Genomic DNA, 21,164 nt, shown 5'->3' with positions numbered 1-21,164 from the left:
GCTTGTATTGTTTCCCCATAAGAATCATCAAGGCTATAGAAAATCAGCCAGGAAATGTGAGTTTTTCTCCTCGTAAAGTTGGTAAGATTAGCTATAATTCATATGTCTCTGCACCAGCAGACCCATCTCCCCAATGGTAGACAAGAGACAGATGGGGAGACTTTAATGTTTTTCTTGTATCCAGGTTTGCTTTTAGCAAGCTATTAAGAATTAATGCACATCCCTCCCCTGCCCCCCGCCATTTGTCTGTTCTGAGGGGGGAAAAAAAAACACAAATGGACTCTTGGAATTATGTAGATATAAAAAGCCTGAAAAGTGAGTCTCATTTTTGTTGAATTAACTAGAGATGTTATCTGAAAAAGATTAACTCAATCATATATCAGAACAAACAAAAATAAACTTTTCCTTCTTACCTTCATTTACTTATTCACATTCATTTATTTAATGAATATTTACTGAAAATGTGTAATATTTACTACTATGTGTAAGTTTCAGTGCTTCTTTATCTTAAAATCTGGCAGCAAACACATGAAATGGAGAACTGCAAGTAGCACAGAGGGATATGAGATGTGTTCATCCAGAGAAGAAGGTCTGAGAGTTCTGACCCGGTGATGAGAAGAGGCTTTCTGGGAGAAGGAGCTTTCTGTTCTCAGGTCCTTAGAAGGAGGGACAGGGAGAGGTAAAGGTGGCAAAAGGGGGTAGCAAGGTCCATGCCGAGGAGGCATCATGTGCAGAGGCAGAGCTGAGGTCCAGGAGTGGTGAGCAGTGCAGGGAAGGCTGCGGCTAAAATGATAGGCTGGGCTTAGACTGCAAAGGACTTTGAATACTACGCTAAAGTGTTTAAGCCTTGCTCATTTGTAAACCAGGGTCCTTAAGGTGAGATCTTTAGTTCAATGGCATCAGTATCACCTCAGGCTCTACCCTGGACTCATGGTATCAGACTCTCTGGGAGGTCAGTTCAGTGAAGTCCCTCATTCTTGTCCAAATCTTTGTGACCCCATGGAGTGCAGCACACCAGGGTTCCCTGTCCACCAACTCCTGGAGCTTGCTCAAACTCATGTTCATCCAGTCGGTGATGCCATCCAGCCATCTCATCCTCTGTCGACCCCGTCTCCTCCTGCCCCCAATCTTTCCCAGCATCAGGGTCTTTTCTCTCTCTCTTTTTTTTCTTCTTAAAAATATGGAACGCTTCACGAATCTGCGTGCCATCCTTGCGCAGGGGCCATGCTAATCTTCTCTGTATCGTTCCAATTTTAGTATACGTGCCGCCGAAGCGAGCACCAGGGTCTTTTCAAATGAGTCAGTTCTTCTCATCAGGTGGCCAAAGTATTGGAGTTTCAGCTTCAGCATCAGTCCTTTCAATGAGTATTCAGGACTGATTTTCTTTGGATTGACTGGTTTCATCTCCTAGCAACGCAAGGGACTCTTAAGTCTTCTCCAGCACCACAGTTCAAAAGCATCAATTCTTTGGTGCTCAGCTTTGTTTATAGTCAAACTCTCACATCCATACATGACTACTGGAAAAACCATAGCTTTGACTAGACAGACTTTTGTCGGCAAAGTAATGTCTCTGCTTTTCAATATGCTGTTTAGGTTGGTCACAGCTTTTCTTCCAAGGAGCAAGCATCTTTTAATTTCATGGCTGCAGTCACCATCTGCAGCAATTTTGGAGCACAAAAAATAAAGTCTCTCACCATTTCCCCATCTATTTGCCATGAAGTGATGGGACCAGATGCCATGATCTTAGTTTTCTGAATGTTGAATTTTAAGCCAACATTTTTACTCTCCTGATTCATTTTCATCAAGATGTTCTTTAGTTCTTCTTCGCTTTCTGCCATAAGGGTGGTGTCATCTGCATATCTGAGGTTATTGATATTTCTCCCTGCAATTTGATTCCAGCTTGTGCTTCCTCCAGCCCAGCATTTCTCATGAGGTGCTCTGCATATAAGTTAAATAAGCAGAGTGACAATATATAGCCCTGACGTACTCCTTTTCCTATTTGGAACCAGTCTGTTGTTCCATGTCCAGTTCTACCTGTTGCTTATTGACCTGCATACAGGTTTCTCAGGAGGCAGGTCAGGTGGTCTGGTATTCCCATCTCTTTCAGAATTTTCCATAGTTTGTTGTGATCCACACAGTCAAAGGCTTCAGCGTAGTCGATAAAACAGAAGTAGATGTTTTTCTGGAACTGTGGTGCTTTTTCGATGATCCAATAGATGTTGGCAATTTGATCTCTGGTTCCTCTGCCTTTTTTAAATCCAGCTTGAATATCTGGAAGTTCTCGGTTCACATACTGTTGAAGCCTTGCTTGGAGAATTTTGAGCATTTCTTTGCTAGCATGTGAGAGGAGTGCAATTGTGCGGTAGTTTGGCATTGCCTTTCTGTGGGACTGGAATGAAAACTGACTTTTTCCAGTCCTGTGGCCACTGCTGAATTTACCAAATTTGCTGGCATATTGAGTGCAGCACTTTCACAGCATCATCTTTTAGGATTTGAAATAGCTCAACTGGAATTCCATCACCTCCACTAGCTTTCTTCATAGTGATGCTTCCTAAGGCCCACTTGACTTCGCATTCCAGGATGTCTGGCTCTAGGTGAATGATCACACCATCATGGTTACCTGGGTCATGAAGATCTTTTTTGTATAGATCTTCTGTGTATTCTTGACACCTCTTCTTAATATCTTCTGTTAGGTCCATACCATTTCTGTCCTTTATTGTGCCCATCTTTGCGTGAAATGTTCCCTTGGCATCTCTAATTTTCTTGAAGAGATCTCTAGTCTTTCCCATTCTATTGTTTTCCTCTATTTCTTCGCACTGATCACTGAGGAAGGCTTTCTTATCTCTCCTTGCTATTCTTTGGAAATCTGCATTCAAATGGGTATATCTCTACTTTTCTCCTTTGCCTTTAGCTTCTCTTCTTTTCTCAGCCATTTGTAAGGCCTTCTCAGATATCCATTTTGCCTTTTTGCATTTCTTCTTCTTGGGGATGGTCTTGATCCCTGCCTCCTGTACAGTGTCACAAACCTGTCCGTAGTTCATCAGACATTCTGGGAGGTTGGACTTAGCAATCTGCAGTTTAACAGGCCCTCCAGGTGAGGCTGAAGCCTTCTCACTGTTGAGAACCAGTGGTGGAGCCGGCCCTGCTAAACTGCTCCCGGAGCTGTGCCTGGGTGCCAGGGGAACTGGAAATAATCACCTCCCTCTTCCTCAGGGTAGTTGTGCAGGCCCCGGGGAAGCTACATCTCCTGGGGATGACAACAGTGGCATCAGCAGCCTACTCTTTAGGGTACAAACTCTTCCATCTGAAAAAGAAGCAAGTGTCAGAGGCCAGGGGGCCTAGTTTGATGGACCACTCCTGTCCCCCGAGTTAAGAATGGCTTTTACTTTGTCTTTATATTTGCTTTTTACATTTTTTAAAGCTTGTAAAAATAGGAAAGGAAAACAGGAAGAAGAGGAGGAAAGACAGTGTTATGGGAGTGGCCTGCAAAACCTAGAATATCCACTTCCTGATTCTTAACAGAAAGGGCTTACTGACCCCTGGTGTAAACAGGGATAAACTGTTTTTGAGAAGAAGAGTGGTAGTTCCAAAGAATGAATTAAGGAGATTTAATATAATAATGGGCTTCCCTGGTGGCTCAGATGGTAAAGCATCTGCCTGTAATGTGGGAGACCCAGGTTCAATCCCTGTGTTGGGAAGATCCCCTGGAGAAGGAAATGGCAACCCACTCCAGTACTCTTGCTGGAAAATTCCATGGACTGAGGACCCTGGTAGGCTACAGTCCATGGGGTTGCAAAGAGTTGGATACAACTGAGTGACTTCATGTACGTACATATGTAAGATACAAAAATCAATATAATAACAGAGTGCAGAAAAGAAAAAGTGAAAAGAGCTGAAAGTAGAGAAGCCAAATGTGGAACACGTGTGAGAAGGTAAAGATCTAAACCATGCAATGCTCTCTTGATAGAAAAAAGGAAATGGGTCATTAATGCTTATAGAGACAACATAACTTAACTTTCAATCAACCCAAGTGCTATGTCATAGCAAGCTTCTCAACAACTGAAGAAATCGTTAACTGTGTCCAGTTTAAGAGTCTATAGGACAGACTTTTGGACTCTGTGGGAGAAGGCAAGGGTGGGATGATCTGAGAGAATAGCACTGAAACATGTATATTATCAACTGTGAAACAGATCGCCAGTCCAGGTTTGATGCATGAGACAAGTGCTCAGGGCTGGTGCACTAGGATGACCCAGAGGGATGGGATGGGGAGGAAGGTGGGAGGGGGGTTCAGGATGGGGAATACATGTAAATCCATGGCTGATTCATATCAATGTATGGCAGAAACCACTACAATATTATAAAGTAATTAGCCTCCAACTAATATAAATAAATGGAAAAAAAAAAAGAAGAGTTTGTAGGGGTTTGGTTTGCTTTAGTTTTGAGGGAGTAGAACAGTGTTGAGAGTGTGAACTCTGGAGCTCTTGTCTAGTGTGGTGGAAAAACTGCATGTCTAAGTGCTTGGTAGGTATTTAGAACTATCTCCATAATATTTGATTAACATATAGAACAATGATATGTATAGAAATCAACCAGTTATCTTCTTGAAAGGCCAATTAGAGTTTAAAAGTTTTGGATGGGCCCTGAGATTCTTCGTCTCTAAGAAGTTCCCAAGAAGGGGCCACACTTTCAGTAGCAAAGGTCTGGACTGAATACCACTGGTTATCTGAAAAGGAAAAATTTAAGGTCACATATTAAGCATGGGTAATAATTCCTCCATCCAGAGAACTCAAAGGTGCCTTTTCTGCTGTAATACATGATTTCACTGGTCACCCAAGCATACTTGCCCCTGCTGTTGGTCGGTAGAAATTCTGCCCTCTCAGAGTGGTAGCTTTTAGGGACAAATACCTAGAGAGAATAAAGAGTAGGATGGAGTAAAGGTTAGAAAAGGAAAGTAATGGATAATGTGAGTGGAGAAGACAGGACTGATCCTCTCACATTGGCCAGAGACAGTCCGTCTAGTGGTTTAGGGAGTCACACTCAGACTTCAAATCCAGGGTCCTCAACTTGATAGCTATATGAGCTACACAAATGATTTACCTTCTTCTGTCGTGGTTCCTCATCCAAAGATGGGGATAACACATCCTCAAAGAGCAGTTATAGGGAATAAAAGAGATAATGTAAGAGATAATATAATGCAGCAGTAAGACTATAACAAGAACTAAATAATTGACTATCTAATTATTAGAGATAAAAACCTATCAGTCTGAGAGGCAAAGGAAGCTCGCCAACCATCACAACTGGTAAGGAAATAACCTAGAAAATTTATTAATGCTACTAAAGGACAAATAGTTCCCCAAAGAGCTTTAAATATGCATGTTGGTCCATATATAGAATTTGTGTCTTAAATATTTGGAATTATCTCTGAAGAAAGGACAGGGATGTAATGTGGGATATCATTAGGTGTTTGTTTTTTGACTCTAAAGTATATATTTTCATTATTGTTTAAAGCTTGTGCTAAATGCTGGATAAATTTTGTGATATATAAGGAGAGCAATTAAACAGAGGATGCAAGGCTTTATGTATCTTCCAAAGGAAAGATGTGTTTTATATTCACATTAAACAAAATTAAATTATTTTCAAAATTAAAATATGACCTTCAAAAGGTTTTTGATATTAGGTGAAAATTTATCGTGGAACCATATTTAAAGTAGAAAGTTAAGAATCATGTATCTGATGATTAGATGGATTTCTACATTTTTTTTTTTAATTTCTACATTTTTCATAGAGAATGCTTTAGCATCATGAAGACACAGCCTAAGAGGTGACACATACTGAGCCAGTTCCTCTTAACTGAGTTAATTAAAACTCTCTAGTTCTTTACTGTGACACTCTTTACTTCTTCTTTTTTTTTTTTCCTCTAGTGTTACCTTATTCACATTATTCTTCTTCACAGAACTGTCTTCCCCTCTGTGCTTCTGCTGCAGCTTATATAGATGCAGTGGAAAGAAAAAGAGGCCTCTGCTGCCAGAGAGCTCTAGAACCAGCTCCAGTCTGGAGACCCACATAGCCTTAGACAAGGCTCTTTCTCTGAGACATGATTTCCTTACTCATATTGATCCCCACTTTACCAGATGATTGAGGATTAGAGATTTGTTAAGTGCTTACCTGGAGCTTGTATATAGAAAATAGGCAATGAATATGAGCTTTTGTTTATTATTTGTTATTGAAATGTCAACTCATGTGCCATCCATTTTTGGAAGCCCTGAAGATAAGGGCAGTGTTTACCTCCTTTAATATCCAGAGGGGGGCATTTTGTTTGTACCTGATTACTTTATATGTGGCATTTTAGTTATTTATGTGTATAGATTTGCTCCTCTATAAAATAGGAAATTTCTAGAGTAATGATTCAGCTTTCCAGAATCCTATATGCACATGCATCTAGCCAGGAGCACACAAATAATAGGTGCAATAATACATGTTCAATGAACATTTCTTTCATTGAGTAAAAATCACTTTCTGATAGAACTCATATCAATTTTTAGGATGATGTACTTCTGGTTTTCCTTGATTTCATCAACTTTATAATGCCCTACCAAATCGAATTATATCAGGCACCAAATGGTTCACAATATTTTCCCTCCAGTAAGATTTATTTGACAATCATATATAATAGGAAATATGGAAAATTACAGCAGAATAAAAATACAAGAATTGTAGCTTGTCATGTTAAAAATTAAATAAAAGAGATACTGCTTAAATAAAATGGCCTAGAAATTGTTAGATATATGTTGGGTAGCTGAAGGTACAATGCTAAGCAAAACATTTAAGGCTCAGGAGTCAAATTTATCCATCCTTCTCTTCAGGATGGATTCAACACCATGTTGGCAAGAAGGGATGGGCAGCAGTTCCCTCCCTCTAATTTCCTGCTAATTAAGACAAGTCAGTGGCTGTCTTAAAGGGATGAAGGGGGGAATAAGAAAGATACAGAAGAGAGAAGTAAAGACAGGAAATGGAAGGAGGGAAAGAGGAAGTGAGACAGGGAGGTTAGTTTAAAAGGAATAAATGCATCAACAGCATGACAACTCTTCTGAAGGGATGAAGCATGTTTTCTCGGATCCCCTGGAAGTTCTGTCACAGTGCCTTATAAGTTACATAGCCTGGAAAATTAGGTTAAAACCCATATACAGAAAATAATGACTTCATTATACTCTTATATTGTTTTAGTTATAAAGTCTACATATCTTTAAGTATTAATAGGAACAAAGTGGACATGTTTCCTATGACAGTTCAGAAGCAGTGTTTCCATTTATTTCTCTGTTGAGAGATTCTATACCTTTAATGAAAAACAACTGGCTCAAATACGAACAATAGTAATTAGACTTCCCAGACAGTCAGATTCTATTTTAAATGCAGAATATTTTCTAGTTTGTAAATAGCTACCTTAAAAAAGACATTAAAAGCAGTAATTGCAGTTTCTCCATAAATAGAAATAAGAAATCCATTGTTAAAGAACAAAAAGTCACCATGATGTACATATCTATAAATTTTCCCTGCAACACATCATTATAGATCAATCTTTACTGCTTACATTTAAAATATCAATTGCATTATAATATCTACAATACAACTCAATTATTTATCTGTGTTCTACATATGCTTCAGGTGAAACAAAAGCTAAGGACCTTATTCACAGAACACTTAAAAGCATCTTATACACAGTCTATGCACAAATATATCTTAAATTAGAATAATGCATACCTAATATGCATATAGAATATGGCTTACACATGAAAAGATATCTAAGTTGTGAGTTATAAAATCCCACTACTTAGACTTAAAAGCTTCTGATTGCATCCATTCTAAAATATTGCTTAGCACTGTGGAACCCAGGGAAGAAGCAGGTGCGACAGAAAACTCATTAGGATGGACATATCCACCTTCACTTTCTTCTTTAACTGATGACTACTCTTGATCTTTTCCATCTAATTTCTACCTGTCACAAAAACAAATTCATTTAGTCTCACAATCATTGAAGATTTTGTACAGTGAAAATTACACCACCTACTTGGGCTTGACCTTTCTTGGCAGCTAATAACAAATAAAGGTAGTTCTTCAATTTGGAACAAAGGCAAGGCTCTGCACATGCTCAGGCAAAACATGACAAGGAAGCAGTCTCCAATGGCTGCAGTTTGTAGTAAAATTATAAATTCACATCAAACAATGTTCTCTGTGCAGAAGTGTGGGCTTCCATTTTCACAGACAGTTTTGAGTACACACACACATATGCGCACACACACACACACACACACACTTCTTGTCACTTATCCCTTGACCTGTAATATATTTTGTTACGTCCTGATGAGATTAACACCCCAGAAGGCAAATCCCATTCTCAGTTCTAGTGTCTGTCTCCAACAAGGGCTGGAGGTTCTTGTCATCTTGGATCATAGGTCTTGTGTGACTTGCATTGTGATGACCCCCATGTGGGTGATGCTTCAGTGCTTTGCAATAACAGTGGTGGGTGCAGGCTGGTTCACTGCTTTCAGGAACAGGTTTCGCTGTGGTTTCCCCGCTTGAGAGTTACAATGAAGAGTTCGTCAGGTCACAGAGTCAGGGCTCTGATGCTTCATTGTTGTCTTAGGACTTCAACTACAACTTCTGAGCAGCCCCTCTTCTCACTTGGTTCCCAAGTATTTAAAACAACAAGGACAATCTAAATAGCCTCAGAGCTGCAAAAATATTTTTCTATAACTTTGTTTTTGCTTTCGTTTTACTTAGCAGCTTGCAAGTTTTGTAGTTACAGCACTCTGTGTAAAACAAAGCAAGAAAGTAAAATTTTAAAATGCCTCATGTTCTGTACATATATTGCATAGTCGCCTATGTAATAACTGGGTTGAAAGTGATACAAATTTGAAAATGTCCAACTTTTGCCTTAAAATTTCTCTGGTTTGATTGAAGAAGGCCAAATTGTGGAGAAAGAGCAATGGCAGAAGCACTGGCCAAAATCTCTGATAGCAACTTTGAGTGTATTTATGTGACTAGAATTCCTAGCTCAGCATTTATGTTCGTCTCTTATGTGAGTTCATAAAATGGCCTGTTCTGAGTGTGTGTTGAAAGAGGAGAAAAAGATTTGTGAACAATTGAGGATTTAGAATATTTTAGTGCTGTTTTCATTATCCTGAAATAAAATCCAAATGAAAAGGAAGATCATGTTTTAGTCATATATAGGCATCAATTATTGTGTGACAATTTCAGGTTGGACTTTACTGATCTCACAAAAATAAGAGATTTATCAGAAAATGATAGATATTCATTTTATATCAGTTGGAATTTCTCTTCCTATCTCTTTTGTGTGTATATATGTGTGTGTGTGTGTGTCTAAAGTTTGGATGGAGGTTATGGAGAGAAATTGTTGTTAACTAATACAAGTTCAGTTCAGTTCAGTTTAATCGCTCAGTCGTGTCTGACTCTTTGCGACTCCATGAACTGCAGCATGCCAGGCCTCCCTGTCCATCACCAACTCCCAGAGCCTACCAAAACTCATGTCGATTGAGTCAGTGATGCCATCCAACCATTTCATCCTCTGTTGTCCCCTTCTCCTCCTGCCCTCAATCTTTCCCAGCATCAGAGACTTTTCAAACGAGTCAGCTCTTCACCTCAGGTGGCCAAAGTATTGGGGTTTCAATATAAGACAATATCTTAAAAATTTTTAATATAGAGCTGGTTTTAAAAATTTCTATCCACTTTGTGATTTGATTTCTATCCGCAATTCATATGTAAACTATTAATCACAGTCACCAACTCTGGAACTGTTGATAGGACTAAATATAAGATTTCATCACAGTGCCTGACACTGATAGTTGCTATTAGTGAAACTATTAGGATCGATTAAAGAATCTTACAACTGACTCAAGAATACTGGGAAATGATTCATCTTAAAAGCTAACCACATTTTTTTTCTTTTTTTTTCATAGTGCAAGGTTCCCTTTATTGTGATGCTCAGTGGAAAACATCTGTAAAACAGCTCACTGTAGTGGTGAGAGCTGCAACCATGCTGAGGCACTTTCACTACATAAAAAAAGGGGGGGTTGGGAGTTCTGTTCATTCCTCTGTGACTGCAGTGGGACCTGAATTCAGAGCTTTTTAGGCATATATAGCTTTAATATAGCTTCATGATTTCTTGTGAATTTGTTTCCTTTAAAAAAAATGCCTTCTTTGCCATAAGTAAGTCTAAATGCAGCATATACAAAACAGTTATGGCTAATCACATTTTAACTTCATCAATTTAAAGCAACATTTGAGGTGCTACTAATAACATCTCGAAGACTTGATATGGTACCTGCAGCATTTTTTCTTGCCTCCACCATCAAGCTAATAGCAAGACTCATTTTTTTATATTTTTTAAACAGACATTAAGACATCTCCACTATAAAAATACATTCCTCCCTTCTAACTCCCTTCTAGCTGCTTGCACCTTCTCTGCCCAAGAGAGTGGTTCTCAACTTCAGTATATAGAAATTGCAACAGATTGAATTATCAAAAATTCAGATTCCTAAGGCATCACTCCCAGAGCTGGTAATTTGGTAAACCAAAGGTGAGCCCTAGAAGCTGAATTTTTAAAAAGATAATCATTGCTGCAATGTCCATGGATTTTAGCAAATATTGATGTTTTATAATATGTACTTGCTTTGTTATTATCACCCAATGTAAACACTCATATTTCCTACATGAAGTAGAAAAGGAAACTGGTATAAAAATTCATATTTCTTTTATGAAGTAGTAGAAGAAAACAGAATTAAATCTCCCCATCGGATATAGCTTATTATTTTTAAAGGACTAAAAGGTCTCAGTAAATATAATTTTTATTGATGAGTAAGTCAAGAATCCTTTGAAAAGATAAACTTAAACAGTAAATATTTAAAGCTTACCTGTTAAGGGTTTGCCTTAGAAAATAGAGATTTAGAAGAAAAGAATCCAAAAGGACATTCAAATAAGATAACTTTGTTTCTAATGATACTCTCCAAACCATCCACTTCAGAAATAAATGTTTCATCTAAAAAATAAAATTACCTCCCATACTTATAATGAAAGATGTCTTTAAGGTGTTTCAAACCTATGAATGTGTCTCAGCATGTTTTTCTTCGGCATTTACTAGATCTGAGTTCTTATGCGGATCAGGTTCACCTGAAAAATAAGCACACAAACAACAAATAAACAAAAACAAAATAGACTTGAGGGGGAAAACCTAATTAGGTCAGGAAACTGAAGTGATCAGTAAAACACTGAAGACTAGATTTTATAATGGATCTGTGGCACATTTCTTCAAAGATACCAAATACTTTCTTTTCAGCCTGTGGATTTATAGAGTATACAAGTCATCTTCTGGTGGTTATACAGGTTTGTGAAGTTGAAATTTAATCTGGGGATACAGAAATGAAACAGATGAGACATGTTCAAGCATCTATTAAATCAAACATAAAAATTATGCATGTTTTTCCCAAATATTTTTAATTGAAATATATTCTTTCAAACAAACCCTCTAAAGTTCATTGTCTTATATCACACATTGTTTAGTTGCTATGAATTTTAAAACATGAGTATAAGAGAATGTAATGTTCAAGATACATCATCTGTCAAAACAAACTAGTGGAATTTATAATCTTAGAATCACTCAGCTTCTACATAAACTTTGAGAAAAAAGTAGCATGGAAAGTGTTCCATTTCTAGAGAGGCTGCAGAGAATGTATAAAAAATAGAAACACAAAGCAAAATGTACAGATAAAAGAGAATTATTATGTGAGGAAGTTGAAAATTAGCGGAAGTTGGTTTTTGAGTCAATTACTCAAAATACTTTGATATTTCAAAAAATAGTCATAGTCATATATGATAGAATGTTCTTTCCAACTAAAATTTGATTGAAAACATGTTGACAATTAAACTTTGCACTAGTTGATTTTGAGATTGTTTTTCCAAGATATATTGTAAGACTGCATTGTCTCAACTGCAATAGATTTTTACTGAGTTCATAAAATTAGTGAACACACAGGAGTATTATCGCAAAACAAAATTATTTTGTCCTTTACTCTCTTTAAAATACACTTAGCAGGGGAAACTTAACTTCTGTCCCAGGTTCAATCTTTTAGGTAGTATCAGGACTTTTCCAATCATTCTTAGATAATAAAAACATTATGTGATCACATTAAATTGCCAGTGTCTTAGGTCTGGTTACATACAATATACATCAACCTTAAAACAGATAAAACTTCTTCCCAACCTTGGATTTGTTGCAGAGCCTAGAAATTGTGGTGATGGGGGGTGGGAGAGGAGAGTTTGATTGATGTTTCTTTCTTTCTTTATTCTTTTAAGCTCAAGCAGGCAGGATTTATTAAGCAAGCAGCAAGCAGTGCTGCTTGTCCTCTGTCAACTGGCTACCCTGGACCCCTGAGCTGGAGCAAGAGAGAGAAGACTAAGACCACTGCTGCAGGATGGCTTTGGATTCACTAGACCTGGCAGGTGTATAGAGCTGACTACTCTGTGAGCACATTCATGGGCTCTCCAGGGACTTCTTGCCAAGGACCACTCTTGGAGACTTCTCACAACCTTGGCATGGACACGTGTTCCTTTACAATGTCCACAGCCCCTTGAAATTTCTTAGTGCATCTCCAGATTCTGTCTCCTGAGGCCCTATCATGCTTCCAAATAAAGATACACTACATTTGGTTCACATGAGGCATTCTTTAGGCCTTTATTCCTATAAATTAGTTGAGGAAAGGCTGAAATCTACATAGCTTCCTCTCCTTCAGCTTATCTGTCATCTTCTAACCTCTTATATCTCTCACATAAGATACAGATTCCATTCCCAATATCCCCTTTACTTCAAGCTCTCCAAGGGTGAAACTATCTTCCTTTGATTTGAGGTGAAGAGGGAAGAATTTCTATACCTTTCCCAATAGCAGAGAATGCATTAAAGAACGTTTCCTCACAAATCCTATTCTAACTATCAACAACCTGACCTTTTCAATTATTTGAATTGGGTGATGGCTATAGGCACCCTATAATTGACTTTTGGATCTTCTTTGAAATTTCTGCTTCCCAAGTCAATGTGTTTCTCACATTTATCATCTAGTCTTGTCTTAAACTTCTGATTTAAATCTTGCTACTTATGACTAGATTAGAACAGAAAAAAATAGAACAGAACAGAACAGAGTGGAAAAAAACATTGAATTAAAAGAAAGAAATATAAGTAATTAAGTAATCCTCTCAAAATTTTTGAGAACCTTTTATGGTGGACAAAAGACACTAAGGTTTACCAATAACTAAAAGCTCTTATTTCTAGTGGATAAAAAGCTCACCAGTAATAAAAGAATGGAAGAGGAGTAAAATAACAAATGGTTAAAACACAGCATTACAAAAATGTTACATAGGCTACATCCCAGAGTAATTCCATACACACAATTAGGAAAGTAGCGATTTAAAACTGACCAACCCAAGACAAGACTTATGTAGCCCTGGGAAAAAACAACATGTTCCTTGAAACTGTAAAATTCCAGATGTTTCAGGGGCACATACATAACATTACCAGTCAATTGCATGTCAGCCAGAATGCTTAGGAAAATACTGAATTCAGGTCTTCAGCATATTCAAATCATATTACTTTTAGTTAATAAATCTTTAGTTATAGAAGACTTTACAACTAACTTGGATAATACTCTTTGAAAGTGACTCAGGCTTTCATAAAAAGAGAAAGCCATATCATTCTGAAATATGAGATATCATTCTGTCAGAAAAGAAATTATTTGCATTTTTCAATTTATCACATTCATCAATTTTAGATAAATTCATCACATTTTAGATAATATTCATGACCAAAGAGTGGTCTGTGTAAAAGACCTTCTAAGAAACATCCTTTTAATGCAAGGTCCCACACAGTTTTGAATTGTCCCCTCTTTTAGTTTGGTAAAACCTATGATTTCCTTAAAATAAAATTCACAAATAAATGAAATACAAAGGATTTCATTTATATCAAATATAATTATCTACATCTTCAAGTAATCCTTAAGATACGATACAGTAACATATGTGCTTCTTCATTAATTCATTAAATAACAAGGTCTAGCTGCAGGTCTATCATCTATATAATTCTGAAAAAATAAGATCAAAGGATACTATAATGTTTCTTCATAAATTTAAATGTTATGAAAATAATGATGATTCCATTGGTGACAGGCTTCACCAATGGCTCAGAAGGTAAAGAATCTTCCTGCAATAAGGAGACATGGGTTCGATCCCTGGGTCAGGAAGATCCCCTGGAGGAGGAACTGGCAACCTACTCCAGTTTACTTGCATGAAAAATCCCAAGGACAGAGGAGCCTGGCGGGCTACAGTCCATGGGATTGAAAAGAATCAGATATGACTAAGTGACTAAGTCCATTGGTGACAAACACAACTATTACAAACGTTACTCTGCGTATTGTTGCCTACAAATGAAGGAAATCCTAAATTTTCATTGTAGGTTAGTAAAAAAATCACTGTCCAAATGTATAGACTCCATCTATATAACCTGGGTTAAAATCTTTGACCTAGTCTAACTTCATTTTATGGGTAAGAATCGGTCCCAGAAATCAAGTGATTTCCTTCAGTGCAGATCACAAATATTAATAGATAAACTGAAGTCAAAATTGGTTACTTTCAAGTCACTATTATTTCAAAGAAACCCATAAAGTGATCTTGGAACTTCATTTTAGTAAAGAGATTTGCAAGTTCACATACATAGAAAGCTACACCTTAGGAATGAATGCAATGGGTTTGCTCAAAGCAAGTGCATAGAAGCTCTTCTGATAGCCAGGAAAAAAGTAGTGCAAATAAGGAAACAGATAATTCTGTTCATCTCAAAGAGCTTTTAGGTGTCATCTAAATGTTGAAATTTGAAAAAAATAATTTGTAAAAGGATGGAAACATGGTTTTTGCTTTATAAACATAGTGTAAAATCGGTGGTGTGTAGGGAGAGGATAGTGCTCATAGGAGGGACAGATCTACCCAAATAAACAGAAATCCTCTAAATTTAGCTGATCTAAACTCAGCCTGCAATCTGAGCTCACTATTATATTAGTAACTCTAATATAATACATTAGCCTCATAGATGATAAAAACAATACTTGCAGGGAATAACATAAGGCACGTGATCAGCTGGGTATTAGAGACTTCAGCTGCCCAGTTATGGTCTTGTTGAACTCTTATTTAAAAAACAATCTGCTGGGATAAATTATTATACATTGAAAACAGAACAATAACAACACTTTATGAACAACTGCTAGGTGGTGGGCACTATTTTAAGTGCTTCATTCATCTTAATTCCCTGAATCTTCATGGCAAACTATAGAAAGAGATGTAGGTCGAGTCATCTGCCTCAGGTGTCAAGGCTACCTAATGGCTGGATCTCTCTGACAAAGTCAAACCAGTATCTTGCCCTCTAGCTTTACCATTTCCCAAACTACAATCATTAACATTCCACCAAAGGTGGAATGTTAATGATTGTAGTTTGGGAAATGCAAATTCCTGCCGTATCTGTCATTTATTCTTAGTTACTAATATTTTTTTACACACAGACTTTAAACCTACTCTCTTTTCAAAGATTGGTTTTGTCCTAAATAATAATACCCAAAGAAATAACAGACTGGTTCCAAATAGAAAAAGGAGTACATTAAGGCTGTATATTGTCACCCTGCTTATTTAACTTATATTCAGAGTACACCATGAGAAATGCTGGGCTGGAGGAAGCACAAGCTGGAATCAAGATTGCCAGGAGAAATATCAATAACCTCAGCTATGCAGATGATACCACCCTTATGGCAGAAAGTGAAGAAGAATTAAAGAGCCTCTTGATGAAAGTGAAAAAGTTGACTTAAAGCTCAATATTCAGAAAACTAAGATCATGGCATCTGGTCCTGTCACTTCATGGCAAATAGATGGGGAAACAGTGGAAACAGTGGCTGACTTAATTTTTCTGGGCTCCAAAATCACTGCAGATGGTGATTGCAGCCATGAAATTAAAAGATGCTTACTCCTTGGAAGGAAAGTTATGACCAACCTAGGCAGCATATTGAAAAGCGGAGACATTACTTTGTCAACAGAGGTCCGTCTAGTCAAGGCTATGGTTTTTCCAGTAGTCATGTATGGATGTGACAGTTGGCCTATAAAGAAAGCTGAGCACTGAAGAATTGATGCTTTTGAACTGTGGTGTTGGAGAAGACTCTTGACAGTCCCTTGGACTGCAAGGAGATCCAAGCAGTCCATCCTAAAGGAAATCAGTCCTGAATATTCATTGGAAGGACTGATGCTGAAGCTGAAACTCCAATCCTTTGACCACCTGATGCGAAGAGCTGACTCACTGGAAAAGACCCTGATGCTGAGAAAGATTGAGGGCAGGAAGAGAAGGGGACAACAGAGGATGAGATGGTTAGATGGCATCACTGACTCAATGGACATGGGTTTGGGTGGACTCCAGGAGTTGTTGATGGACAGGGAGGCCTGGCGTGCTGTGGTTCATGGGGTCGCAAAGAGTCGGACATGACTGAGCGACTGAACTGAAGTGAAGTGAACTGAAAGAAATAACAGTTTTCATGTGCTTGTTGTATTTTCCTAATATGTAGAAGTCATAACTAACAAAGAGTTTTTTAATATCTGTAGGTATAAAAAACACAATAATTGATTTAATTTAATGGTTTATATCAATATTTGCCTTCACATATTTCCCTCTTGTCTGATTCAACAATCCCTACAAACAGTAGTAAAACTATCAGCATAATTTCCATCTCAGGAATGAGAAAAACACAATGAGAAGTGATAACTGACTACTCCAAGGCACCATGGCCTAGAAGGGTTTGGGAGACAGTCCCCCATATTATCCCTTAAAAATATTCGAGTTAATTTTCCATATTAAGCAGCAACAACAAACAGTGCTTGAAAAATACTTGGCCAAAAATCAGTTTGTGTAATCTTTTCAACAGAAACACTAGTTCCAAATTATACTGCATACTCATTTCTTCATAAGAAAAATACTACCTTGGGACTTTACTGGTGGTCCACGTGGTTAAAAATCTGCCTTGCAATGCAAGGGATGTGGGTTCAACCCCTGGTCAGGGAGCTAGGATCTCACATGCTGCAGAGCAACTAAGCCCAAGCACTACAACTAGAATGTCTGTGTCACCAATGAAAGATGCCATGTAACAGAACATAACACATAACACAATATCCCACTTGCTACAACTAATTCCTGACACAACCAAATAAATAAATATATTTTTTGAAAAAGAAAAATACTACTTTTGCTCATATAGCAGTGTTTGCTCAGGCAGGTAGATCCGTCTAGGTTGATCCAGTTCTATTTTTGCTCCATTTATATAGCTTATGTTGCCAATAACTAGAAAGAATATATGATCTAGGATTTGAAAGCTGCAGTCATTGGAGAAATGTAATGTGAGATAAATCAGTGCTTCTGATTCTAATCAGTGTTTCAGCATCTGTATGACACAATTTGCTTTATAGGTTGGGAATAAGAAATCTTCACACCAGGAGAAACTACTCTTCATTTAAATGCCTCTTGAGAGTAAACAGTTGTATATTTTCTGCCTGAGGATAAATTTTGCTTCATGCATGAAAATAATAGTAAACAAAGGAAGGAGTGAATGCTAAACACCAAGAGAGATGAGAAGAAAAAAAAGGTGAGGCTGCTGAAGAAAAATTCCACCCATTTCCAAATGTGCTAGTTACAACCCTATAAAGTTAGAGGAAGTAACACCTTATTTCACAAAGTGTTACATAAGACACAAATCAAGAAATGGCTAATTATTTTTTGGTTCACTAAAGCAATACAAAACACACTGATTCACACTGGCAAATGCCAGAATGAATCCCAGTCCACATGTGTTAGGCACCTAAAGATGTGGTGAGTTCTACACAGAGCTGATTAGACATGATCTGTGGAAAGTAAAGATTTCTTTCTATACTCAACTGCCTTTCAATAACATGTCACTCAACTTAGAGACCCAGTACCACATCCAACAGCCAGAAATCTGAAAGTTCCATTGAAACTAGAGTTAAAACAATGTAGAGCAGTAATGAACTGGCTCCTTAAAAGAGTTCAGTCTAAAATTGGGTCTACAGGATGCATGTGTTTTGGTGGCATGAAGATAGGAATATTCTCCTAACAAGGGGAGTAGGGAGGTGAGATACACAAGCCAAACACGAACGAAGGCAAGAGACTGGGAAGAAAGAGATGTGCCAAGGAAGAAGTGAAGCCCAGTTGAGAAAACTTGGCTTAGTGTTCCTACCCAATATAACTAAAGTAATAATTTCTCCTTCAGCACCATTCTTTTAGGAGAGTGCTCTAATATCTATTGAAATACTTATTCCCAGATGGGACTTGTCTGACTGAATCACAGGTCTCTTTTTAATTTATTTATTAGAGTATAATTGCTTTACAATGCTGTGTTAGTTTCTGTTATACAACAACGTGAATCACCTATTGTAGTTCAGTAGCTAAGTCGTGTCCAACTCTTTGCGACCCCACCGACTGCAGCGCACCAGGCTTCCCTGTCCATCATCTTCCGTAGACTTTCCTCTCGAGCCACCCCCACCATCCCACCCATCTAGGTCATCACAGATTACCAAGTTGAGCTCTCTGTATTATGCAGCAGCTTCCCACTAGATATCTATTTTATACATGGTGTTAGTTGTTCAGTTGTATCTGACTCTTTGAAACCCCATGGACTGTAGCCCGTCAGGCTCCTCTGTCCATGGAATTTTCCAGGTGAGAATCCTGAAGTGGGTTGCCACTTCCAACTCCAGGGGATCTTCTGGACCCAGGGGTCGAACCTGTGTGTCTTGCATCTCCTGCGTTGGCAGGTGGATTCTTTACCACTAGCGCCATCTGGGAAGCCCTTTACACATAGTAGTGTATTAAAATAAATGTCAATGCAACACTCTCAATTTGTTCCACCCTCTTCTTCCCTCCCTGTGTCCACAAGTCAGTTCTCTATGTCTGTGTCTCTATTCCTGCCCTGCACAAAGGTTCATCAGTACCATTTTTCTAGATTCCATATATATGTATTTTTGTTGTTCAGTCACTAAGTCATGTCCAACTCTTTGCGATTCCGTGGACTGCAGCATGCCTGGCTTCCCTGTCCTTCACTATCTCCCAGAGTCTGTTCAAACTCATGTCCATTGCATCAATGATGCCATCCAATTATCTCATTAATATATGATATTTTGTTTTTCTTTTTCTGACATATTTCCACTCTGTATTACAGACTCTAGGCTCATCCACATCACTACAAATGACCCAGTTTCATTCCTTTTTATGGCTAATATTCCATGGTATATATGTACCACATCTTCTTTATCCATTCATCTGTAGACGGACATCTAAATTGCTTCCCTGTCCTAGTTATTATAAATAGTGCTGCAGTGAACATTGGGATGTGTGTGTCTTCTTGAATTACGGTTTTCTCAGGGTACATGCCCAGTGGTGGGATTGCTGGTTCATATGGTAGTTGTTTCCCTAGTGGCACAGTGGTAAATAATCTGCCTGCAATGCCAGAGACGGGGGTTTGATCCCTGGGTCTGATTCCCGGATTGGGGAGATCCCCGGGAGGAGGGCATGGCAACCCACTCCAGTAGTCCTGCCTGGAGAATCCCATGGACAGAGGAGCCTGGCGGGCCACAGTCCATTGAGTTGCAAAGAGTCGGACGTGACTGTGACTGCTAAGCAAGCATGCACATGGTAGTTCTGTTTTTAGAAAACAGGCTCTGGTGGCAGAGAGATGGTGAAAATGTGAGGGCATTGATTATCTCTGAAGGTAGGAAAGGTGGAGGAAGAAGGTTCAGGGTAGTGAAACGAAAATCACTCAAATCATGCTTTGCTGTAAACAGTGATGGGAAACAGTTGTGGGTATTTTAAGATTTGGCTCTTAGAACCAATTTAATGTGAAAGGCAATATGGGCCTTCTCTACTTTTTCAATCAGGGAAAATATAGGATGAAAACTGAGTCTGAGAAGTGTGCCAAAAATTCACATTTTCTTTATTTTTTATAGATGAAGAGAGAAAAAATACATAAAGAATACTAATTTGGGGTATTCATCTAAACTAGTTTCAAAAGTTAAAAGTTGGGAAAAATTGCAAATTGATTAAAACATTTTGGCTTTGCTTTTAGTATTCTAGTTAATTGGGTTTTCTATTTGAACCTGGATTAAGGAAAAAAGAGATCTCAACTGCCTTCAGTAAAAATGTTTAATGCAAATCTACTTTTGTGCCTAAATGGAGAATACTGAACATAATTGAATTTGTTTTAATAATAGATAACCCTGCTAAAAACCCTGAGGGTTATTGTTCTAAGCATAAGTCATTAATTCTCACTACCCTATACATGTAGAATAGAGTATTATCCATGTTTCCTGGCTCTAGGGAACTATTAAAAGATCGATTCTTTATTTTACTGCTTTGTCATCAATTCTACTCAATTTGAAAGTTAAAAAAAAATAGTTTAAGTTTTTACTTTCAGTGTGAGATTTTATAACATTATGCTACTAGAATCATAAATTTATTTCTTAAATTATTCAATTTTAATAATGTTAGAAAAACCAATGCTGAATGCACATTATATAATCTTCCCACTTATCCACAATCTCTAGCCTACAATATTCCATAAGGTTCTGAGCTCTTGTATTTTAAAAGGGCCCAAACATGAACATGAGGAAGATATGATCAGACTTTAAACTCTAGGTCTTTATCAGTGTATGCGTTAGTTGCTCTGTTGTGTCTGACTCTTTGCGGCCCCATGGACTGCAGCCTGCCAGGCTTTTCTGTCCGTGGAATTCTCTGGGCAAGAATACTGGAGTGGGTTGCCATTTCCTTCTCCACTAGGTCTTTATACTAAACGTTTAAAAAGTATACAATATTAATATATAAACAACTTTAAGTTTCAAATCTTTATTAAAGTCTGTCTACATGTATTTTTAACATGAATGTGCTGTTACATATTGATTTATTAAATCATAAGTGATCTGTTAGAATGTAGGTTAATAAGTAACAGTTGCAAAGTTTATTGCTATTAATAACAGTATTACCAGCAACAGCAAAAACAGTAGTTAATATTCAAAGAATGGTT

The 21,164-nt window shown here is 37.8% G+C and overlaps 1 protein-coding gene and 1 non-coding gene across 3 annotated transcripts in view; both read right to left on the bottom strand.

The window, feature by feature from the left end:
• Positions 1-1,174: 1,174 nt before the first annotated feature.
• On the bottom strand, positions 1,175-1,281 carry LOC133051310 (U6 spliceosomal RNA). Its single transcript, XR_009691816.1, has one exon. It is a non-coding gene; the product is annotated as a U6 spliceosomal RNA (small nuclear RNA).
• Positions 1,282-7,282: 6,001 nt separating this feature from the next.
• The window catches only part of PDE1A (phosphodiesterase 1A), a 280,045-nt gene continuing 266,163 nt past the window's right edge, over positions 7,283-21,164 (bottom strand). The window contains exons 14-15 of one of the 2 annotated variants that reach the window (XM_061135146.1): positions 11,071-11,184; positions 7,283-8,807 (exon numbers count right to left, since the gene is read on the bottom strand). In XM_061135146.1, coding sequence (XP_060991129.1) covers positions 11,114-11,184 — 71 coding nt within the window. In that variant the 3' untranslated portion in view covers positions 7,283-8,807; positions 11,071-11,113. The remainder of the gene's footprint in view (positions 8,808-11,070; positions 11,185-21,164) is intronic. The other variant, XM_061135147.1, reaches the window with a different exon arrangement.

This window comes from Dama dama, chromosome 33, assembly GCF_033118175.1.
Source record: "Dama dama isolate Ldn47 chromosome 33, ASM3311817v1, whole genome shotgun sequence".
In the NCBI taxonomy this organism is placed as follows: domain Eukaryota; kingdom Metazoa; phylum Chordata; class Mammalia; order Artiodactyla; family Cervidae; genus Dama; species Dama dama.
The sequence above is the reverse complement of the archived record's forward strand: the minus strand, read 5'-3'. Positions and strand labels throughout refer to the sequence as shown.